The sequence below is a fragment of the Mesoplodon densirostris genome, chromosome 19 (genome assembly GCF_025265405.1).
Source record: "Mesoplodon densirostris isolate mMesDen1 chromosome 19, mMesDen1 primary haplotype, whole genome shotgun sequence".
NCBI lineage: Eukaryota > Metazoa > Chordata > Mammalia > Artiodactyla > Ziphiidae > Mesoplodon > Mesoplodon densirostris.
The window spans coordinates 20884708-20911358 of NC_082679.1; the positions used below are offsets into that span (position 1 = coordinate 20884708).

At 33.1% G+C, this 26651-nt stretch overlaps 1 protein-coding gene across 2 annotated transcripts in view; it reads right to left on the reverse strand.

Moving 5' to 3' along the window:
• Nucleotides 1-26651, reverse strand: part of URI1 (URI1 prefoldin like chaperone) — a 65855-nt gene that overhangs the window by 28599 nt on the left and 10605 nt on the right. For both annotated transcript variants that reach the window (XM_060085066.1, XM_060085065.1), the window contains exon 2: nt 9950-9984. In XM_060085066.1, coding sequence (XP_059941049.1) covers nt 9950-9984 — 35 coding nt within the window. The remainder of the gene's footprint in view (nt 1-9949; nt 9985-26651) is intronic.

Below are 26651 nucleotides of genomic sequence, written 5' to 3' on the forward strand. Positions count from 1 at the left end.
ACAGTACGTTCAATCAAGGTGCTACAAGAGATCAATATCAGTATTATTCCAAAGCACGCATATTCAGTTTTAAACTTATCAATAATTCTCTCTATAACAAAAATGTGGACATATTGGAGAACAGTTTAAGACGAGTTGCTATTTCTAAATTTTGAATTGTTTTCTAAAAATACAAAAAGAAAGGAGAAGATAATTTAAAAAGCAGCTCATGCAGGAATCCTTTTTGAAGGGAGGCAAGTAGGAGTCAAGCAGTGTCTCTGGGAGAAATTATGGCTTGAGGAACCCTCTCCCTGAAATTCCCACTAGTGGAAATATCCAGCATCAAGTGCCTGGTCAAACAGTTATCTCCACGTAGTCCCTCTCATACTTAGGGCTTAAATAATCCCATTAAAGATCACAAAGCCTATAAAACAGAAAACGCAAAAATGACTCTAAGAACTAATGTGTTATGGAAGGTTGTATCTATCTTTATTTGTACCAAAACTGAATAGCTTTTTTTCTATTTTGCCACTGAGAAATATATAACTAAATTTTTGGAGACTGTAAAATATGTAGTCAAAGAAGAGACTGCTTAAAATGATTTTTTTCAAATGGAAAATAAAACCCAGATATAGTTAGGATAAACCTCTAAAGCCTACTTATTTATTCTATATAGACCTCTTTGTTTGGCTTCACCATATCTGATCCTTACAGATTAGGTTCAGCCTTCAATTCTTAATTTAAAAGAATTATCCAATAAATAACATTTAATTTGCATCAGACATCCTCATGCAACGTTCCTTATAGAAAATAAGAACTAAAGCACTGCTATAAGGCACATAAGAAACTTTTATAATCTTCTTTTGAGTCTTGCTAATCATGTGCTATAATATAATAAAAGCCTTCTGATAAGCATCTATTGTTATTAAAAAGCAGCAGCAAAAAAAAAAGGACATAACTACAAACTAGCCTTAACCTTAAGGATGAAGATCAGGACAGATCTCATGAGAAATACCTTATTTTCATAAGGTATTAATAAAAAGTATGAGAGACAGTAAGTTAAATGATGTGTATGCTCAAGTAGTTATAGGTGAAGTATGCAGATGTCCACAATTTACTGTGAAATGCATCACAAAAAAATGGATTCAGGGTTGAGATATGGATAGACATGTGATCAAGGTTCATCTATTTAATTCTTTCAATTTTTCTGTATGTTTGAAGATTTTCATAATAGAATACTAAAAAAGGAGATGGGAGAAATATAAGAGGAACTCCTTATTTTTAATTGTCTTCTTAAATGCAACAGATAAAAGAAAATCTTTGTAAAGCAAAAGAAAAGGTTCTACATCCCTTCTTTGAGACAAGTGATTAAAGACTCCAATTTCCAGCTTTCAATAATAAAAAAGGAAAATAAATCACTGAAATAAAATTTTGTTAATTTTCACTTTAATGTATGAAGTTGGAATAGGCAGAAAACAGACATTAAGCCCATTTAAAAAAACATCTCCTCTGTCATTCTCTTTACCTAATATCCTAAACAAAAAAGCAGAAAACATGAAGAGATGCTTAAAGGGAAAAAAGGGAAAGGGCTTTACATTAGTGTTAATATTTGGGCTGATCTGGGGCAGAGTTAATGCTTTCAAGTTTTTCATTTAAAAAATTATAAAACCCAAAGGTTTTGGAATATATATGAATAAATATACAATCTTCTTTAAAAATGATTTTTAGTCCATCATACCCACTCTAGAATGTCCCATTAAGCATCCAAGAAACCTTTGTTTCAATTCAATTCACCATTTATTGAGTGCCTGCTCTGCAACCAAGCCTTATGCCATATGCTGCAGGGATCATCACTCAAATATAGCATGTCTTTTTATTTTGCAATGCTTCTCTGTTAAAAAGATCCACTGGCTTGATGGATGCCTCGGTTTCTACCCCAAAAATTAAGAAAATAGAGGAATACTGAATTCAGGCATTGTAAAGAGAGAAATCTTTTCGTTTCTAAAGAAAGGAATTACTGATTTTTTTAAAGTATCCTCTTAAACAGCATAAAAATTATCAAGGTTATATTAAGCAATAAAAACATTCTTGAAAGACGGATCTACATTGTTGTGCCTTCTGCAATCTGATGGGAAGGGGAACACTTTTAACAATTTAAATGTATCTGTATTAAATCAACAGCATTTTTAAAAAATGGTCATGGCAAAATAAAATACTATCAAGATAAATGATAGTATTCAAAATTCAGGCAATATGGTCTCATATTCCTTTTCCTCAACTCATACCTAGGGAACATATCAGAAGATGCTGATGAAATAATCCATGTTCTCTATATTTTATGAGTCTATCAGAAAACTTTATTTTTAGAAATAGGTAACAGATGAACCTAAATATAAAAACTTACAATTTTTCAAAAGTTTAATGAAACGAAATTATCCAAAGAGAGACAGACACAGCTAACATTCTATGAGATTTCTTCAATTGAAGTTTTCAACAACGAGACAACAGAGTACAGTGGATATACACAGCAAAGCTGGGAGAGAGGAATTTGTGCCCTCTACCAACAACCATGCACATGTAACTTCACACTTGTCAGTTATCATTGGTACCTGTTTCTTCATCAGTATTCTTTTGCTCTAAGAATAGAATGAGATGTGAATTCAACGTCAGAAAGTTTAAAAGTTATATAAAAACACATTAAGTGTGAAAGAAATGCCCTCAAAGTGCCTAAGTCTTAGCTTTAGGTGATGAGTTTATAGGCAATTTTTATTTTCTTTATTTTCCAAATTTTCTACAACTGATACATATTTCTGTAACAAATCAGGAGGGACTTTTAAGAAAAGATGACTTTAGATGTGATAATTTATAATTGACTAAAGCTTTGAATGTTTGTGCCAGTTTCTACTTAAATCTAAGCATAATTCATAAGTTTTATCATTTCAATTTCTTGTTTTCTATACTTTAGAAAAAAAGGAAACTTCTGTATGTTGTTCATAACCCTTTATGGTCACTGACACCTATAAAAAACTGATAAAAACTCTGGATCTTTGCATAATATTTTGCATAAACTTCAATAGAAGTCCACTCATAGATCCCTTGATGTTACTGTTTCTTTCAAGAGGTCTTACATGAGGAAAAAAATAGCAATCCTGGCTTTGAACGCACCAAATACATAACATTCTCAAAATTATCTATAACTTGCTTGATTTAAATAAAAAGAAAAATGGGAAAACTATCACCAATTTGGTCATGAGTTCAAAATAAATTAGTAAAAAGGTTAAATTGTACACATGCCTAATTTTTTTACAGCTTACATTTTCCTTAGTCATACACTGATAGCCACACCTCCTTTTGTCTTCAGTACATCAGAATTTAGACTTTTGTATCTCGAAACAAGAGCATGAACTCTAGATTATCACTGAATGATACACCTCTCAGTCAAGCATTGTTGTTGCAATATTTACCCTTCGGCCTCAGTGCTCTGTGCTTGAAAGTTTTATTGCATGCTGCTCTCATTTTATAAAATAAATAAATAAAAATGAACAAAAATCGAAAAAAATCAAGAGTGCAAAGAAATGTAGTTTTCAAACCTAATATGGTTAAGACAAAGATGAAAAATCATAAGGTGTCCAAATCGCATTGAGGTGTAGCCTCAATCAGATATATCAAAATACTCACTGGACTTAAGCTGACTGTGAGAAACTGTGAACCAAAATACACAGACACTGAAAATATATTCAAAGACTATGTTCTAAACGATGAGATGTCATTAGGGATTTTTTTTTTTTATAATAGTTTACACTCTTGGGGGGAAAAGAATTCCCCTATAACATATAATTTTGCCTTTTATTTTCAGAAATGTTTTAAGTATTAAACTAGTGTGGTTTTTCCAAAAACATGATATAAAGGTGAGGGGACTCCTAGAAGTTAACAAATTCTAATTACAGTTTAAAAATCATTAACTCTTTTAAAAAAGAAAAGAAAAAAACCCTAAGCATTTACAATTTGACCACAGTAACACAAACAAGAATTAAGAAGCTGAAGGAAATAAAACAAAATGTCTTAAAAAGTGAGAGGGAGAGAATTAGCTTCTCTTCAGAATTATGAGTAAGTCTACCTTTATTCTTTTATTTCTACCTTTCAGTAAACATGTATTCATTTTATATTCAAAATAAAAAATTTTAAACTTAATACAGATTTTGTTTCTTAAAAAATCATTCTTAAAACATTCAACTTGAATCTTTTTTTTATCTTAATTTGCTTTGAAACAGCATACACAAAAATTTCAAAACTTACTTAACATCCCAACCCGTGTACTAAAACATGACACCAGAAAAAAAAAAAACCTGAAGAATGACAGAGAAGAGCGTTTTTATATATGATTCCTCCCTCTTGCCCTTGCCCCTAAGGACATTTTCATAAATAACAACAGAAATCCCAACAACAAAAGTATGTAAAATCTTCAGAAAACTGGAAGATTTTACAACACATAAAAATAAAAAAGCCCAAACAGAGGGCCTGCCTGTACAAAACAGTGACTGAAAACTTTGTGGTCAGTAAAATGAAGACTCTGAAAAATATGGTTGCCAAACTTACCTAACATTGAGGAGTGAACTCATCATCATGAATAAATGTTCTTAAAGTATTAAAGGTATGCAGATCGATATTTCATATAGTATGCATAAAAAATAAATTTTATATAAGCATATGAAGGCAAGGCAAGAAAACACTGTTTCAGGTAATACATGAGAAACACACCATAAAACCACAGCATTGTTCTAAAATAGTTCAGTGCTTTTGTGGGGCAAGGTATCCCTCAAAAACATCAGAGGTAGATACAGATATTCACCTATTTATACTGACTAACTAGAAAGAGGAATTGAAAGAAAGAAAGGGGGGGGAGAGAGAGAAAGAGGGAGAGAGAAAGAGAAAATGAGAGTGAGAGAGAGAGAGAAAGAAAGAAAAGAAAGAAAGAAAGAAAAGGAAGAAAAAGAAAAGGAAAGAAAGAAGGAAGGAAAGAGAAAGAAAGAAAGAAAGAGAAAAAAGAAAGAAAAAGAAATCATCAAATCTTCACCTGTGATTTTTATCTATTTAGGCATGCTCTCTTGGTTATTTCTCACTATATACTTTGACTATAACCTATGCTAGAAACTAATTACTCTTTTTCTTAAAATACTATTTTTTCCAGTTTCCTTTGAAAAATAACAAATGTCAAGTTTGCTTTACAATCCCCCCTCTCAAAATTCACATGCTTCAGAATTTTTACATCCAAATTTAAAGCTATTCTTTCTAAAATTAAACATCTGAGCAATATAAAATAGTTTTTCTATATTTTCATTTAAGTTTGCTTCGGGTAATTTCATAGATATCTTTACTACTTAAAACTCTCAAGATAATTTGCAGGAAACAAGATTTTTTTTTTTTACACAATTCATATGCATATAATTTATGATTACAAACAGTGCCTAACATACAGATGATTTGTATGTGCCAGGCATCAGATACCATATTCCATTTAATTCTCACAAATCAACACAAGTAATGAGACTTCTTTTTTCTGTGGGACATGTTCAACAGAAGTCATCTATAGTGCATTAAAAATGACCATAAATTTTTTGTCACTCCTCCCACCAACATGTGGAGTCTATTTCCCCACCTTTTGAATTTGGTCTAGTTTTATGAGTTCCTCTGACCAACAGAATGTGGCCTTGCAGCTTCCATTCTTGCTGCCCTTATAGCATCATGTAAAGTAAGCAAGATAAAGGAGCACATGGAGAGTGAGGCCCAGCTAACAGCCAAGCACTAGCCACCAGACTTGTGGGCGAGGCCATTTTGGGCAACCCAGCTACCAAAAGGCTGCAACCACACGAGTGAGCCCAAACAAGATCAGGAGAATACAACAGAGGTAAGTTCAGTCCAATATGCACAACCAAAGAACCATATATAGGTAAATGGTTGCTGTTTTAAGCCAGTACATTTTGGAGTAATTTTATTAAAAAACAATAAATAATGGATACAACAGCTTAGCAAGGATGTATTTTGAGTTGTATAAGTCATACTCTCAGTCATGTGGCCATTACTTATTTTAAAAAAAATAAATACCAAAAAATATTTGGTAACTCTAAAAATCAGACATTTGACACACAATGAAGTTCATGGGAACATAAAGAATAGGAGTTAATTAATGACTGAAGACAATCTCCAAAGTAGAGTATTAAATGTACAGTGTGATTTCATTTTTATCAAAGAGTGGGAGCATAATATAAATATGTGGATGAATACACATACATATACGTACATACATATACACACACACATACATACACACACCCCTTGTGCAAATAATTTCTGAAAAGATTCACAGGGAACTGGTAAAGAGCAGTCGTTTACCAAGAAGAGAAGTGAGAACTGGAAGACAAGGGTAAGAGGGAAACTACATACCATTTATACCCTTTTGTACTTCTTCAAGTTTGAACTCTATAAATATACTGCCCAATTTCAAATTTTTAATTTAAAATTTAAACAGCTAATATGCAATTTTCTATGTCTTTAGGATATATACCGAAATATTCCCAGATGAAATGCTTCAGAGTAATGTCAAAATGGAGGTGGGGGTAGAGGGTAGGATAGGCTATTTTAAAAGGAAACAAACAGTTCAGATGCAACCATGAGTTGATAATCATTGAATCTGAGTGATGTGGGTTCAGTACAGAACTCTGTCACCCTTTGTTTGAAATTCTTCATAATAAAAATTACTTAAAAACATTAATATAAAGCTTTAACAATACCACTCAGGAAGCCATCTCTCCATCATGATATAAGAAGACAATGGCATGAATACAAAATATTCAGGAATATTTACAAAGCTTTGGAGGGTTTTTTGGTTTTTCCTTCTTTCTTCATCTGACAATTAGTTAAATTTTTCAAAAAAGATTTCAGAGTTACTATTAATATTTATTGAGTGCCAGTGTGGATGTTCTATAGACATTGTCTCACACTTTACCTTCAAGTTTAGTAGTTATCATGATCACTTTACAAGAAGAAAACTAAAAATCTCAGTAATTCACCCAAGGTGACAAAGTTAGTAAGTGATAGGATTCAAATGTAGGTCTGTGGCTCCAAATCCCATGTTCTTTAGGGAAGAATTTAAAAGATTAAAAATTACAAATAATCTACAAACAGAATAATCAGCCCCTAGTGGATCAAACACTAGGAAGTATATCCACATTTTAATGAGAAAATAGTGTGTGGATTTTATAATGCCTTATTTCCTGAGTTAAGTAAAAAGGACATAAGGAAAAAAAGTTGTACCTAAAAATTTTCTTAAATCTTCACTAAATTGAAAACCACTATTAGCTCTAAAAGTGATGCACAAGTTCTCAACTATTAGGCTCAGACATTTCCTTTTTATCTGTTATTAATTAAACAAATACTATAAATGTCTTTAGGTCACCAAAGTTCTGGGATTTGAATTAATTTTCTGGAAGAGATTTCTAGGGTCAGACTCCATTGCCCCAGACCATTTTTACTCCTACATTTCTACAAATATTTTTATTTTGTGGCCTACATTAAGAAAAATTTTAAGGTAAAATATTCACACTCATCCCTTAAAGAATCCTTTAAAATTGCACAAATGAGCATAAACATCACTAGCATAAGACTACATTTTTTAAAAAACACGTTGTTTTGCTCATTATATTGGTATATACTCATAAGGAAGGGTAACTTAGGTACATGAATTGTATTTTAGACTATGCTAATGCCAAAGGTTAGAGTGAAAAGCAACATGCTTTTAAAAGCAGTGCATGAGACACCCTTAAAAATAGCTCCAGTTTCTGTTCTTGCTTCCTATCTCTAACCAAATAGCAAAAAATTATTGTGATTTCCCTGTTTAGTGCCCAACTATGAATTTCTCCATGGCAGGGTCTTTCAGTTCCAAACAGCAGCATAATACTGGCATATGGCAGAAACTCAATCTTTTTTGTGGAATTAAGATAATAAAAACATCACAAGAATTCCACAATGCTCCCTAATAGCAATTTCCTGGCTTTCAGAGGAACTGGAGACACTTGGTTTCAGTTTTTTAATATAATAAATTCGTGAATTCACTGGCCATTTGGATTCTAGCAATAGCAGACCCTCAGTAAAAACAAACATAAAAGTCTGTTTCCTGAGCCATATTAAAAATAATTCAGAGGAAAAAGCAAATTCTAAGTAGAAAAAATTATTTTAATTGTTTAATGTATAGATAAGGTACTATATTACTTTAAGATATGTGAAGGTAAATATGCTAAGCTGCTTTAGTTTGGAGAGCTATGGAAAACTGGAAATTGAGACTGAGTCATGTGAACCTGCCCTGAAGTAAATGTTGCATTTCTGTCTGTCAAGCTCATCAGATTTGGGTACTGCTATAGTACTTATAAAAACATTATACAAAAATTAGCAAATATTTGGTCTTTACTTACTCAAACATTTATTAAGTGCCTATAATGTGCCAAACACAGTAGGAGATGCTGTGGATAAAAGGATGAAAACATGTCCCTTAGCCTTAAAGAATTCTCAGTCTGGTAGGGAAACAATCTTAAACCAGAAGCAAGTTGTTAGTCACATATTTGTGTAAATTAGTATCTATGCTGGGTGAATCAATCTTTTACTAATTTCGTGAATTCCTTACCAAAACCAAAGTCCACATTAATAAAACTTCCCTTGGGAATTATTTGTAAAATGGATCACTTTGGCCAAATTAGCAGGGGAAAAATGGTTAATTCCTTGACCAAGGACTCACATTTCAAGTTTTAACCTGGACTGAATGTTAAATGAAAAGCGAATGGTCCATTATGGAAATACTGACAGACTTAACCACCAGTGGATGCAACTACAACTCTGCATTTATTGAAAATTAATGAAGTCCCTGAATTTTTATTTATAAAGTGGATATTATTTAGTTTTAGATTATTTCTGCAAGCCAAAAGTCAGAATTTAATAAAATGATGTGTACAGATTGCACCGATTTTCACTCTTATCCACTGCCTGCAGCCTATGTGCATTTAAACCAAAAAACATTTGATATACACTAACTATAAATTATTTCCTTGGAGATCTCTCAGGCATGAAGAAAAAGCCTCTTAAAATAAATTCAAAATATTATGTGCTTGATGGTGTATAACCAAAGGTTTAATCTCACCGCTAAAGGGGCAGTTACCATGATTTTGCAATCACCCTGCAGACAATAATCAAGACAGCTTTTGTTGTTCTCACTAAAATCTTCGTAAACACAGCATGGATATATTGTAATTTGATATCTGTAAGATCAACAGCTATACCTCATGACAACTCATAAGATTTTATTCACCATTAAATTGAGCATTTTCCTCACAAGACACAGGAAAGCGTGTTATTTACCAAGCATTGTCCTATTAACTATAGATTAGCACATTAAAATAGATAGGCTTGCTTTCTCTCTGCACTCTAGAAAAGTGTGGTCTCTAAATCAAGTTCTGAGATGCAGGCACTTAATTAGATTTTTCAAACTTTGGGAAAATGTATCTGTGCACATTCCCATCATTATTTTAAAACAACTGATTCAAATTATTATTCTACTACATATATAAAAAATAGTCCCCAAATAGAGCTATGATTAGTCAGGTTCAAAAATTCCTCTGTCTCCACTTCATAATGCTAGTAACACTATTCTAACTTAAAAAAAAAAAAAAAAAAAAAAACAAGAAAAGAAAGGAAAAAAGAAAGCAATTAGAATAAACACAAATGGTGACACAACTTCAGGAAATCAGGGAACATGTAATTCAGTAAACGATGAAAGACAATATAAATTAGTATCAAAAGGATTCAAAATGGAGATTACTAGAAGAATTCAATTATGGGATACAAAAAAATGTGTATGCTTTATTTAAATACAAATAGATGACCTCATTAGTATTTCAGAAATGTAATAAAACCATCTTTCACTCACCAATGCTGGATTTTCTCTTGGCAGTTAGTGACCACCTGTCATGAAAACAGATAACTACTCATGAAAAAACAGGGCTATGCACAAAGCTACAAAATCATTCTATCAGAAAACTACAACACTGGCTTTACAGATTTAAAAGCACCTCAATATACATTTTTATTTGTCAAATGCACAGAGATGTGAATGTTAGTTTTTAAGCAGCACACTTTATCATACCCCTCTAACGCAGGCTGATAACTGCAGAACAAATTACAGCTTTCTGATTCATACTTTGGTACAAAACCCGCTTCATAACTATTAGGTGACATATGATATAAGATAACTAGTATTTTGTACAATCTGCAGGCCTGTTTTCAATGTTACATATTTTGTAGAATACACAAATGTTATAAATAACAAAAAAACCAATGTAACATCCACATTTCATCAGTTAAAAAAAAATGACAGTAGTGAAAGTACTTTATTTTGTCAGTATATCTCCAAATGTTTTCACCTGTAATTTTTATTCTGATGCACTGAAAATGAGTACAGTGTTATTTTTCTACTACATTTCAAGAAGAAATGCTTGGGATAAAGAGATGCTCTGAACAGCCAATTTGTCCCCCCAATGAATTATGATAAAATTTTAAGTACTTCATAGCCAGCTTAAGCTATGCTTGTAATACTAAAACAATGAAATTAAACATAAAAGCTATTTGTTTTCCTTGGAGATATTTCAATAGGTTCTTAAAAAGCTCAGAAAACAAATTAACAACACTAACCAGTAAGGAAAAAAAGAACACGTGAATGACAATTTAAAAAGAAAAAAACACCACTGTTTTCAAAGATTACTAATCATGTTTTTAAACTGCCCATTAATAAAAATTTTTAAACAGTAATCTCAAATACTGTAGCACCATTTTAGAGACAGAAACTAAGGGATAAAAACCAATATGCTTAATATAATGTCACATGAAAAACATAGCAGTATACATGGTTTGAAACACTGCTCTTGTTCACTGTTCTAAATACCAATATTGTATCTTATATAAGCTCCATGTTTCACCCAAAAATCACAACTCTTTTTTTTTTGGCCTGTCACTAAATTCCTCTATTTTATAACATTTAATTCCTGAAGTAAATATCTTCCTTTAGGACATTTTAAATAAATACTAAGGCAGCAATTCTGTACCAAAATGCATGCTGTAATCAGATACCCAACCATACTACACATTAACTCAGCATAAAAAGTCGGTTTTAGAATAAAGATCTCTCAGTAAGTATCAATCACACAGCAACACTTAATAACAGTGATAATGTACAATAGAGTACTGACTTTACATCTGGAAGAACCAGGCTAAAACTACATCAATCCATTTCACTGTTTCTGATTCGGCAGTAATTATAAAATAGACAAACAGAATTAAATGTAAATTGAAAAGGAAAAAAATCTTCATGAAATCCTTTTTATAAAGTTTCTATTTAACAACCCTATTAAAAGATGAGACCCAAAAACAGTCAGGATGCTTTCCAATCCCAATGCATGTGTTTCCAAGCATGAAGTGAGCCAAAAGCACAAAAAGAAAAGCCCTGCAAACCATAAGAGCAGAATGTTCATTAACCTCTACATGATAATCCTTTCGTAGCTGCATATTAACTAGTTACATATTCATAATCATTTACATTATTTAAAGGACCTTCGATGAAATTTTCTATGCAATATCCATTAGTGACAATGTTAAAGGTTATAGAAGATAAGTCTACTTAATGTTTCCAGGAAGCCTTTTTAATTAGTAAATATGTAAATTTGGCACATATGCTTTTTATGTTTAAAAAACAAGTTCCTGGTAGAATGGCATGTATTCTTGCCATCACCCTTCACTATTTAACTCTCCACTTTGCTGTAGCTATCTTTCCCCCATCCCTTTTCTTTCCTAAAATAAGTGTCCCCAAGATATTCATGGATAAAAAACCAAAAACCCATTTCATAATTTACAAGAGAAATTTTCACCACCAAAATACTGTCTTCATTAAAGTCTTTATTAGTTTCATCCAGGGTTTGGAACAAGAGTCTTCAGTTAGACATTATCCAAATGTAGGCTAGATGTTTTGAGAACCCAAGAAATAAAGGAAAACATGAAAGAGGCAGGTATGAATACATACAATAGCCTTCTGATGGTATGTCTACAGTTAAATCTTTGTTTACATGATTTATAGTCCACCTAATTCCAACAAATATTTGAACCCAAGCAGCTGTATTTGTATTCTGAGATATCTTTCTAGTTTTCTTTTTTATAGCAAATTATTCAAAAAGAAGAAAATTAGTAAACGTTTACAACTTAGCTGCCAAGGAAATCTGTGCAAAGGAGAAAATCTTATGATTCAAAGTTGAACTTATCTGGGTTTTAAAATCTTTTTTTCCTGTTAAGTTAAATAACTCCAAATAACCTTATTTCTTCTGAAATGGACTCAGATTAATTATTATTAAATAAAGTGACTAAGATAGTGAGCCTGGTTCTAAAAGCAACTTTTGAAAAACAAAGCAAAACAACAAAAAACATTTCATTACTTTGTTGTCCTTCACACAAGCTTTTTAAAAATAAGATGGCAATCGAGGAACAATACTAGTTTATTTTTTTTAAGTTAATCTGCCAAAACATGCAACTATTACTCCTAAAGAAAAAAACTTATTGAATCATTTTTATAAAAATAAATGGTTAGTAGGCTTCAAGTATTAAAATAACTGACCTAGTAAATTCTTTAATATAATCACACTTATAGCCAAAAATTTATAAGTAAAATATTTACTTCTGCAGTAGCACAACGCTAAGTCTGCCCTAAAGAAAAACGACTATGAACTGATTTACCACTTAAAAGACACATTCATTCTACCATTAGGGGTCTTTTACCTATGGCCCAAGAGTAAGAAAATCCTATGGTACACTTTCTTTATAACTCAAAATTGCCCTTTCCCTAAGAAGTAATAATAACAGTGGTAAATGCCAAGACTTCATATGATGAAACAGTTCAATAAGGTGGGTCTTAACCCTTTTCTTAAAGAGAAGAAACCTATGTTCAGAAATGGAGTAACTTCCCCAATATTATATAACTGCCTAAGAACTGATAAGAGATAAAATCAGTTTTAAAACCAGGTCTATCTAATCTCAAAGCCCATACTCACTGTATTAGACTGCTTTCAACCATCGTGAATCTTACTGGGTAAAAGGGAAAGCAGCTGTTTATATCTGCAGTCTTTCTTAAAACACTGACTGATGCTGCTACTTCTCCACTTCCTCCACAAATCCACACTCACACACTAACAAGACCTTGCCAATAATGTCAGGAAAAGCAAATAAGCTTAAACTGACCAATACACTAACAAAAATCTTTATTCCTTCCAATGCCTCATACAACTCCTGGCCCTCTCAGGTCAAGCAAAGTATAAACAACAAGTTTTCCCAAACCCCATTTACGTGTGTGGGGGGCGGGGGGGGGGGACGGTAGTGGGATAGCCTTTAATTACTATCACATCTTATCATATTTTTAAGGCACTTATAACTAATCGAGTTAGATGCCCAGGATAACAATGATAGTCTACCCAACAACCTATTTTTCTTTAGGTCAGTGTCCAGCTAACATATGTGCGCATTCAGTTACAAAATACTTGGTAAGTTTTAAAACCAATAAACTATATAGAATACTGGAATAATTTTCCTTTGCTGTTTTTCCTCAGAAGCCACTTTTAAAAAATTGTTATAAAGAAAGGAATGAATAACTTAACATGTATTAAGACCTCCATTACTTATATCCATTTGTGCTATTTGTTCTGGTAACAGACCACAAGGGGGCATCAACCTAGGAGTTTTCCAGGGTAAGAACAGTGCCACATTAAAACTAGACTAGAAGAGAAAGCCTGAAACGGTAAGTTTGTGTGTACTTCTCTCAAAAATGCTTCACTTTACTTCTAAAACTTTTCTCACTGTATTGCAATTTCAAATTATCCCTGTACAGGTTAATGTATGAAGTAACAATCTGAGGATTGTACTAATCAGAGCTGTCTACATTTACATGGTTTGCTTCTTTTGCTAGGTTATGTCTTCAAAACAGATCATATAATTTTAAAGCTGCTGAGTCAAAAAGGAAAAAATTATCAGTGGTGGCTAAAACCAATAGATGCTGGACATGCACTATTATCTTAAATGGTTGAAAATAATTTCTTAAAGGACATATTGTCAATTAATCAAATAGATGTATAAATGTCATTACCAAAATATATAAGATGTACACTTAAACAAAATTAGTAAAACATTACAGGTCTTTTAAATAAGCCTCTCTGCAAAGAAAGGAGGAAATGACTACAGGTTCCTAAAAAATAAATAGCAATAAGCAGTAATAAACTACAATAAACTGTTTCTGTATAAAAACTTTAAACAAATTTACTTTTTAAATATGCTGAAAAGTGAAAATAACAAAGGTGGTCCTACTACTACCAAAAGTTAACTCCAATTATAAGCCACTGTTAAAACACTTAAATGTTTTTTTCCAAAATGTAGCTCGGATGGAAACAAAATTATCATCTTAATCCTTACTTTTACATTGAGCCCTGTTTTCTCCTACCCAGGCTTCTAATGCATTTCTCATAGTCAAACACAGTCTTTCTTTTTACACAAATATTGGAACCATGTCTAACATGCTTTGGTATTGTACTTCTCATTCCCTTGTTGGTGTTACCTACAAGTTAGGGCTCTTTTCAATAATTTATTATTCATAATACCAAGTATTCTAATAAATATACAGTTTTCTTATACTGGAAATTCTTTTTATTGTATTGAAGTATAGTTAATTTACACTGTTGTGTTAATTTCTGCTGTACAGCAAGGTGATTCAGTTATACATATACAGACATTCTTTTTCATATTCTTTTCCATTATCACATTGGAAGTAGTTAAGACTGACACATATTTACATCCAGCGATATTTCTAGGAATGAAGCCACTGACATGTTTGGAGGGTTCTGTTTCTGGTATTATTTGAATTAGATATCCAGGAAACTCTAATTGTACTGGATGAAAGAGCAATGAGATATGGGCCAGATTTACTTTATTCACCAATGTACTCACCTGCCATACAGTAAGTGTGCAACAAGTCCTTTTAAAGAAGTATAGGTCTACAATCACTTAGCCAAAATCCTCAGGAAAAAAATGTTTCTCAATTTAGAACTTTTTGTAATTTAGTAAGGTAATACATTACACGTATCATACTTTACAGAACACTTGCAAGGAAACATACGAATGTTCAAAGTAGAATAAAATGCCTCACTCAAATCAGTTCCATTGACAAATGAATATGCAAAAAAACTTAGAAATAACTTTGTTTTCAGTTTTTTAAGACTTCTGAATTGCAGACAGGAGACTGTGACCTGTATTTCTGAATGTGACATACTGCCTGAATTGTAGCTTGCCTGCCTATTGTTTCACTAGAGATATCAATCATTTCCTCTCCATTCCCACACCTTACTCCCTAAAACCCCGCCCTCCTCTCATCTACAATAGGCAGAGGACCCCATTTCTCCATCTGCAACCAGTGTGAATGCAGAGGATCCACACTAACTGGGCCAATCAAGTTTACCCTCGGCCCAGAGAGAGATTGAGGTGATTACAGATACTGGACCCGAAAAGGTGACCACAAAGGGATTTGCACAAGCTAAATATAACAAAGCTGGTCTACGAAGTAACAACAAAAATGTACAAAAAAACAAAACACACACGCACAAATAAAATAACCCTACCCTAGATCCTCCTGACTTCTTACAGTAAATACTTTCCAAATTTTCATTTCTGTGATTTGTAACTGATGAAGAAAACTTCGTAAGTAAACTTGCTACGTAGAAATGAGAATATGCCTGTGAAGATCTCAAAGAAAACAAATAATTCATTAAAGATAACAGTAGAATGACGGGGAAAAAATATCCTCACAAGTGACAAAACAAATTGAAATGCCACCCTGCACCAATTACAGGAATAAATTTTTATTTTAAAGTAACACTGCCAACTATAGCAAAATTAATACTAAATCACTGCAAGTAGCTATATAGCTTAACTCATTCCAGACTTCTACCTCCAAGTAGGGAGAAAAAGCTGGTAACAAACCAGTAATCCCTCTGAAAACTAGAAAAGCCAGATGAATATAAAATCATCTCTTAAAAGGCATTTAAGAATTGCCAAAGCAATGAGAACAAGAGGGACTAAAATTCAGGAGATAACTGTGGAGAAGTGAGTTGATGCTTTTTTCTTGGACAACTCTAGGCACAGGGAAGAGGCTGAGAACTATGTTCTTCCTTAGCAGAAATTTAAAGTAGTCTTGAGAAGGCTGTAATAACAAAATCAGAGACATGAGCGGTCTTAAGCATATGGTTGTTTTCTTCTTGTGATGTGCCAAATTCTGAAGCTGAAAAGGCCAAAAAGCTAAACTGAAAGTGTGAAAAGCAGAGCTCAGGGAACTGATGAAACAAAACTTCAGAAGCATTTAAGGAAAGAAATGTGGTGAACAAACTAGGTTTTCAGATGAAAGCCAAGAAGGAATCAAAGGTGGCTGATACCTTACTAAAACAAAACCCAACCTGCACCCCATTCAGTACCTGCCTGGATTAAGGTATCCAACTCCTATTTTATCAACCTAGCAGAAGGGTGAAAACTTCTCCAGAGAAAGGTACCTTCAGGATTATCTACAATTTTAAAGATACTAAAATATTAATATTTAACTGTAAATACTTCAGGAGTATTTACATTTCTAACATTTAACTAAAAATAACCAAGTTACCAAGAAATAGGGCCATATGAACAAACATCAAGAAGAAAAGAAGAAAAACAACACAAAACAAAAGCAAATAAATATGCAATCTACATACTGGAATTAATAAACTAAAACATTAAAATATAATTATTAATATGTTCAAAAAAATAGTTAAAAGATAGAAGCAATACATGAAAACATGGCATATTTCACTAGAGAATATCTATACAAGAAAAGAATCAAAAAGATAATCTTTAACTGAAATGTCTAAAATGAGCTCAATAAACAGTGTTAACAGGAGATTAAACACAAAAGTCAGAATTTTGAACTGGATGACACATTGATAAAAAATACCATAAATAAAGCCCAGAGATTTTTTTTTTTTTTTTTTTTTTTTTTGGCAGTACGCGGGCCTCTCACTGTTGTGGCCTCTCCCATTGAGGAGCACAGGCTCCGGACGCGCAGGCTCAGCAGCCATGGCTCACGGGCCCAGCCGCTCCGTGGCATGTGGGATCTTCCCGGACCAGGGAACGAACCCGTGTCCCCTGCATTGGCAGGCGGACTCTCAACTACTGCGCCACCAGGGAAGCCCCAAAGCCCAGAGATTTAAAAAGAAAACATGGAAAATACAGAAAAGACCAGTAAGAGACATATGAAACACTGTATAACTGAAGATCCACAAAGAGAGGGAAGAGAGAATGTGGTAGAAGCGGTATCTGAACAGATCTTGACATGATTTCCTAAAAATGAGAGAAAGGTATTAACCAACAGATTTGAGAAGCTCTAAGAATCTCAAGCAAGAGACATTTTTTTTTAAACTATATGAAGGCACAACATAGTTACACTGTTGAAAACCGAAGAAAAATGTTATAATCAGCATGAGGGAGAAAGAGCAGGGAAGAGATACAGTACCTTCAAAGAAGCAACAAGAAGAGTCATAGCTCGAGCTAACTTCAACAACAACAAAAAAATGACACAAACTGGAAAATAGGATAAAATCTTCAAGTGTTGGAAAAAAATAACTGAAAATCTATAATTATGTACAGAGCAAACAGATCCTCCAACATGAAGGAAAAATAAAAACATTTTCACACAGAAACAGAATTCTGCACCAGCAGATTTTCACTGGAAGAAATACTACAGGTAATTATGCGATGTGACAGAGGTGTTAGCTAACAAGCTAAGGTGGTAATCACTGTGCAATATATAAATGTATCAAAACAACACACTGTATACCTGAAACTTACACAACAGTATATGTTAATTATGTCTTAATAGCAGAAAGAACTAAAGAGCAACTGTACAGGTAATTTTTTTAAATGTACAGATAAATCGGTATTAATCACATAGAACAATTAAATACTGTATTGTAGTGTTTAAAACACAGAATTAAAATGCATGGAAGCAACAATGCAAGAAGTGGGATGAATGAATGTGTGTTGCAATCTCTAGGAAAAATTTCCCCAATAAAAAAGGATAATAGAAAAAGCTTAGTAAAAGTATATAGTATACTTAGTGCTAACATATACATAAAATAGAGTACTAAGGTACCACGGTGAAAAAGAAAGTATCTTGAACAAGTTAACAGAGGGGAGAAAATACAATAGGATGTGTTTGATTAAATCAAAGGAACGTGCTCAAAAAAGCAGAGAGAAAAAAGAACATAAAAGTGGGTCAAATAGACAATGAGAAACCACTTCACACCCATTAGGATAGCTATTAAAAAAAGAAAGAAAATAAGATATGTTGGCAAGGATGTGGGAAAATTGGAACACTAGAACTCTTGTGCACTGTTGGTGGGAATGTAAAATGGAGCAGCCACTGTGGAAAATAGTATGGTGGTTCCTCAAAAATGAAACACAGAATTACCATATAATCCAGCAATTCCACTTCTGGGTATATACCCAAGGGAATTGAAAGCAAGGACTCAAACAGATATTCGTACGTTCATGTTCACAGCAGCATTATTCACAATAGCCAAAAACTGAAACCAACCCATGTCCACTGATGAATAACAATATGTGTAATATACATACAATGGAATATTATTCAGCCTTTAAAAGAAATTCTGATATATGCTGTAATACGGATCAACCTTGAAGACATTTTATTAAGTAAAATAAGCCAGCACAAATGGACAAACACTGTATGATTCCACTTATATGAGATACTCAGAGTTCTCAAATTCACAGAGACAGATAATGGTAGTTACCAGGGGATAGGGGAAGGGATAATGGGGAGTTAGTGTTTAATACATAGTGTCAGTTTTGCAAGTTCTGGAGCTGGATAGTGGTGATGGTTGCACCACAATGCCACTGAAATGTATACCTTAAATGATTTAAATGGACAAATTTTGTTAAGCATATTCTACTACAATTTTTAAAATAAAAAGTGAAGTAGAAAAGTGATAAAAATGAAACTAAATATATCAGTATTTCTATTATACAGAAATTGACTAAATATCCTAGACAAAAGAAAAAGATTTCCAGACTGGAAAAGATGTCCAGTTTTGTTTAAAACCATAACTATATGTTGTTATAAGAAACACACTTTGTACACAAAGAAATTGAAATTAAAAGATGAAAAGATATATCATGGAAACAAGCCAAAGCAAAATATGCTGATGTAGCCATACGAATATTCAACAAAGGATACCTCAAGGCAAGAAATATCACTAGAGATAAAAATATTTCAGACTGATAAAAATGCCCACTGACCAGGAATTTATTAGAGTCCTAAATTTGCATGCACCAAATAGCATAATTTCAAATGCATAAGCAAAGGTTGAAAAAATAGAGAAAAAGATAAATCTACAACCATAATGGAGATTCTAAATACCCACCTACTCAGTGTTTGGAAATTAAGGAACATGTTTCTAAGAAACTCCTGGGTCAACAAACAGATTTCAATAAAAACTAGAAAATATTTTAACTAATAATGAAAACAACATACATAATGTGTGAGGTACCTAAGGTAATTATCAGAGAAAATTTTAAAACTCAAAGAATATATGTTCTAAAGAAAGAATAGTAAAAATCAATGACTTTTGCATCTCTAGGAGCTTTTATCTCAAGAAGCTAGAAAAAATTACAGCCAATGGGAAATTATTAAAAGGAAGAAAAACATAAAAGCAGAAAGCAACTTACGTAAGAAAGCAACTTACAAAAGGAAAATCAATAGTCTAAAATTCGTTCTTTAAAAAGACTGATTGAGACTGATAAACCCCTGGGCTTCCCTGGTGGCGCAGTGATTGAGAGTCAGCCCGCTGATGCCGGGGACACGGGTTCGTGCCCCGGTCCAGGAGGATCCCACATGCTGTGGAGCGACTAGGCCCGTGAGCCATGGCCGCTGAGCCTGCGCGTCCGGAGCCTGTGCTCCGCAACAGGAGAGGCCACAACAGTGAGAGGCCCGCGTACTGCAAAAAAAAAAAAAAAAGACTGATAAACCCCTAAGAAGACAAATCAAGAAGACAAGACACATACAAATTACAAATAACAGGAATTAAAAAAAAGGACATCACTACCAAAACTACAGATATTTCCAAATTTTAAAATATCCATACAAGGAAAATACAAGGCCTAGACAGCCTCACTGGAAAATTATTCCAAATATTTAAGTTAGAATCAATACCAATAACATACGAAGTTTTTTATAAAATACACAAAAATGATAGTTGTTTTATGAGGTCAGCATGACCTTGGAACCAAAACCTAACGTGGACATTACAAGTAAAGAAAATTGTAGACCAATATCCTTCACAGACACAGAAACAAAATACCTTAACAAAACAATATAAAATTTAATCTGGCAATATATAAAAAGATAAACACCAACATAAGCAAGGGGGCTTTCTCCAAGAATGTAATAGTGTTTCAGTATTTTTAAAAATCAAAGTAATTCACCTCAGTAACATCTTAATAAACACAGAAAAAGCATTTGATAAAATTCAATATCCATTCATGTTAAAACTAGCAGAACAGGAGAACATTTTCTTATTTTCAGAGTATCTACCAAAAGTCTACAGCAAACATCATCTGTAACAGTGAAATATTTAAAGCTGTTCGCCTCATACACAGAACTATATAAGGAAGCCTACTATCACTACTTTTAATAAACACTATACTAAAGGTCCTATTTCGTTCAATAAGGCAAATAAATAAAACTAAAGCGTAACAACCTGGAAAGAAGACAACTGCTATTATTCAATGTGTCTGTATATATCTATACACATACTATCAAAATATACAGATAAACAATTATGGAATTCAAGTAAATTTAACAGTCAGTATACAAAAATCAAGTATATGTCTATATACTAGCAAAAGATGAACAGCAAATTACAAAACGCAATAAAAAATAACAAACACCTAGAGATGAATATACAAGACACACAAGATTTATATACTTAAACTACTGAAGGAAGTTACAGAGGAACTAAATAAAAAGATATACCATGTTCATGGATTGGTGTAAACATGTCAATGCTCCCCAAATTGATCTTTAGATTCAATGCACTCCAAACAAAACCCTAGAAGGTTATTTTGTGAGTACTGCAGAGCTGATTTTAAAATATTCATGGAAAAGCAGAAGGTCAAGAACAGTAAAAGTAATCTTCAAGAACAACAAAGCTAGAGGAATTTTACTATATCAAGACCTAGTAAGAAAGTGTGGTACTGGTGCAACTACAGGCAAATAATCCAATGCAACAGAAGAGAAACAAAACTACAAATACATGACCACATAATCTATGAAAAAGACATACTCCATATGGAATTAGAGCTATGCCTCAGAAGTAAAGGCTACATGCTAGGAATAAGAGCAAAACTGAAACAGACCAGCCCTAACAAAATCCAAAACCAACTCTCAACTGAGTTGTGTTGATCCACTAGTACTCTGGCTGCTTAAAGAAAATTTACCTCTCTTTGAAGGAAGGTATCATCAAGAGTCTACAATTTTTCACTACAATGTCTGGCATCCAATCAAAAACTACAAAGAAGCCTGTGACAACAGGAGCAGCTGATGAGAAATCAAGAGAAAAAAATAAACAGAAACAGCTCCATTTAATTTACATACTGCAGTTATAAGACATACTTTTATGATTAATATATTCATGAAAACAGAGGGAAGACTGAAGATGTCAAAACAGGCCTAGAATTCATTAAAGAAATGTCAAAACATAAATTCTTGGAATAAATACTGTAACTGAGATTAAGCATTTAATAAAAGGATTTTACCAGTAGGTTAGATACATAAGAACAGAATTAGTTAACAGGAACACAGGTCAGAAGAAGGTATCCAAAATGGCATACAGATCAAGAGGCAGCAAGAAAATACAGAAAAGAGAGTAAGATATATGAGACAATGAAAAATGTCTAATACGTGTATCCAGAGTACCAGAAGTGGAGGAGACAATGACATAAAACCAGTATCTGCAGATTAGATAAGAATTCTCTAAACTGACAAGTCATCAAATTACAGATTTAATAAACTACATGGGACTTCCCTGGTGGCGCAGTGGTTGAGAATCTGCCTGCTAATGCAGGGGACACGGGTTCAAGCCCTGGTCTGGGAGGATCCCACATATCGCGGAGCAACTAGGCCCGTGAGCCACAACTGCTGAGCCTGCGCGTCTGGAGCCTGTGCTCCACCACAAGACAGGCCGCGATAGTGAGAGGCCCGTGCACCGCGATGAAAAGTGGCCCCCACTTGCCACAACTAGAGAAAGCCCTCACACAGAAACGAAGACCCAACACAGCAAAAATAAATTAATTAATTAATTAACTACATGTTCAAAGCAGGCTAAATACAAGGAAAACCAAATCTAGACACATCATAATCAAATGCCTAAAAACCAAAGATGTTAAGTCCAAAAGCAGATAGAGGATGAAATATATAAAAATTTTTCAGGGAAAAAAACAATAAGACTGATGGAAGGCTAACAGAAATGAAAGAAGTCAAAAGATAATGGAATGGTATCTTTAAAGTGTTGGGGAAAAAAATCACCTCCCAGCTCAGAACTAAAAAAAAATTACAATAGAATGTTTAAAAGAATAATAAGCCTAATTTTGGGGTGAAGGGAGTTACAAAAACATTGTAGAAGTAAAATATATGACAATAGCACAAATAAGGGAGGGTTGGTTCATGAAATTAAACCATCAAAAGATTATGTGAATAATTTCCTAAGCGGCAAAATTTCAGAAGATTTATGAATAATTTCCTACTAATTTAAGGTAGACTGTAATAAAAAAAAGAAATATTGTAGTCTCTAGGATAATAACTAAAAGGAAAATAAAAACCATACAACTATAAAGCTAAAGAGAGTTTAAAATAGAATACAAATATTTTACTAACACAAAAGGAAGATAAATAAAGGAATAAAAAAATATGTGACAAGTGGAAAACATGGTAAAATGAGTAGACAAAGTCCAACTAAGTGACAGATGAGAAAATGTAAAGACCCTAAATAGAGATATAACATGTTCACAGATTAGAACTGTAAAAATAAAAACACAATCAGGTAACATCAGAATGTTAACAATTAAAGACTGACAATATCAAAAAAACATCGTAACATTTAACTGAAAAATCTGAAATATTATTTTTTGAGTAAGAGCCTAATTAAGACAAGCTATTGGTGCCTCAAGATACAAGGTATGGATTACATAGAAAGGATTTACAGGGAATTCCCTGGTGGTCCAGTGGTTAGGGCTCAGCACTATCACTGTGGTGGCCCGGGTTCAATGCTTGGGGAACTAAGATCCTTCAAGCCACACAGTGCCGCCAAAAAATAAAATTAAATAAAAAAGAAAGAAAGAAACAACTGACAAGATCTAGTAAATTAAAAGATGGATCAGGGAGGCTGAAAAGACTCTGGTTTAAATAATGTTGCCCAGAATCAGGATGAGTATGTACAGCATGTATATTAGGGACAAAGATAATAAATTAACTTTAGTAAATGAGATTGAGCTGTTTGTGGGCCATCCAAGTGAAGCTGCCCAACAGCCAACAGGTCTGGGAGAGCAGAGTGCATATAGGAGTATTTGAGGACATGCAGAGTGAGAAGAGACGACTGTCAGTGATGTAAAGTACAGGGATCACCAACATTTAAGCGTTAGATGAAGACACTAAGGAGACTAAGTAGAAATGGAAAAAGATAGAGCCATAAAAAAATAGAGTCACAAAAGTTCCTATGGTACAGAGAGTTTCAAGAGTTTACCAGGGAACAATAAAAGTTTCAAATAAAGCACAGAGGCCAAGTAAGGCCAGATCTGCAAAATGGTCCACTGAGTTTGGCAAGTGAAATATAATAAAAACTGTAGGTAGAGTAATTTCAATGAAAAGACAGAGGTAGCACCTAGTTTACAGTAGGTTGAAAAGCAAAGAATTAGAAACAGAGCAATTATCACACTGCATTACGTTTTCTGTTAACATGTTTCCATACAAATTTTAAGTCCCTTGAGGACAGAAAAGAAACCTTGTGTATCGCAGTATCTAGGACAGTGCCTGACACGTAACTCAGTTTTGTCTTTTTGTTCTTTGGGAAAAGGCACTCATTTTCAATAACTTTAATATTACTCGGTTCATAAAATCAAGAAATCAAAGGATAAGGAATAATGGCCAAATCCATACATTAAATGGGTTACTGTTTGCTATACTGTATTAGGATTTCTAGAACAAACGAACGAACAAACGAAAGAAAGAAAGAAAGGAGGAAAGAAAGATTTTTTAAACAAACACATTTAGGGTACTGTCCCCCAAAACATGTCATTATCTTAAGGTAGAGTAAATAAGTAGTGAGTACCCTGAAATTAACCTAGAAAGAGATGAGCCCAACAACACAAGGGTCTCAAATCACATTTTAATGACCCTGGATTTCACTCTTAAGTACAATGGGAAGCCACCAAAGGATTATAAGCAGTAGAGAGAGTGACAAAATTACATAATTCGATTTACACTGCCAGAAAAAGAGAGACATCTCTGGAAAAAAGGTAGAAGGGGAGCAAGAGTGGAACCATCAAGACCAGCCTCCAAGTAAAAAATGATAACTTGAAAATGGCTGTGGAGATTACAAGAAATAGCCAATTCAAGGAACTCAAAACACTGTTCTCCAGTTTTTGAACATTGAGTCCTCTTACCTCTTTTTATTTAATGCTGTAGACTAAATTGAAAGTTAGAACCAATTGTTCAAAAAGGTAATTATATATGGCTTATAAAGCTAAACCAGTTTACCTTCTGGCCACTAAACCACCTTGAGGACTTCACCTATGAGAAACATACGCACAGAGTGATTCACTGCAACATTATCAGTACTATCAAAAAACTGAAAACCACCAAAATGCCCATCAGTAAGATACCAGATGAATACCTGATAATATACCTGAGTACTATGCAACCACAAAATATGATGAGAAAGATCTCTGTGAATCAAAGACTCCCAGATGTATCAGTTAATGAGAAAATCGAGGGGCAAATATAATATGCTACCTTTTATATAAGAAGGTGGTGGGGGGATAAGACAGCAAATTTTAGTATTTATTTTTCAAGAAATACAAGAAGGATAAACTAGAAATTAATGTAAAGATTACCGATAGGGGTAGGTAGGAGCAGGGATGGGAATGAATTACCTCACTATACCTTTTGATATAGTTGTGATTTTAAACAATGCAAATGTTTTACAGACTCATAAAGTCAAATTGATAAAAAAGCAAATACTAAAATTCAATACAAATTGTATATCAAATCCAAAATATAACTGCACTGAAAAAAATAATAATTCAAGTAACTTTTGAGATCATTACCTAACTGCATACCCCAAGGGGGTTAATTCTGCAAGAATAAATTGAACTGCAATGAAATCATGAACTTCACTCATAGGTTTGCTGTTGGCAGTGGTATCAATGTAGTAATTCTAAAACTATTTTGTGTATACTGTGGAATAAAGGACATGAATAAATATAGATGTTATTGAGAACAAGGTTTCACTACAGAAAAAAGGAGATTCAAATATAGATGGGGGTAGTTGAAGAAGAATTTTGTGGTAATGGATCTGAATGCAAAGTATCAGGATCCACTGAACCCAATTTTAGTTTTTAGTTTGTTTTTGAAAAGTTCTATTTGCAAGGATTGATATTTCATGACTTCTATTCTCAGATACTGCAAAGAATAAAGAGAAAATTTACTTCAAAAAACGGCTAAAACTCATTCTATCTTGCAATTATATATGAGTACATTGAACCTTTTCATAAGCCTAAGACACATTATAAGATCTTACTGATTATATATTTCCTGCATCTTGTTTCATCACCCTAATAATGATTTCATGATTACTCATCAATTTTCCCAAACTATGCTTAAAGAAAACTATATAACAAGTAATTGAGGAATCATGGAATCATCTAGAAGGAATATGCTATCAATAGTAAAAATCATTCTTCAGTTTTCTTACTGCATTGACCAAAGTACTGCATCATCTTTCAAAAAAGTGTAGAAGACTAATGAAGACACCACCTTTGTAGACTGATTTTAGCTTTCAAACACAGTTGACAATTCAGAAATTTTCATTTTCTGTCCATAATGGGAAGGAGAAGAAAAGTGACAGAGAAAGACAATTCACAATTGTTAAACAAATTAAACTATGAATAAAAAAGATAACAGCTCTCTTCACCAGCACTGTCCAACAGGATTTTCTTTGATGATAGAAATCTTCAAAGTCAACACTGTCCAATGCAATAGCCAATGGCCACATGTGGCTACTGAGCACTTGAAGTGTGGCTATTATGACTGAGAAACTTAATTTTTTAAAATTTTACTTAATTAGAATTTTAAACTTAATAGCCACATGTAGTTAGTGGCCACCATTTTGGATAGCACAACTAGATACAGATGATGGTGAAAACATTAATATAAATTAAATCTTAGATTATGAATCTTC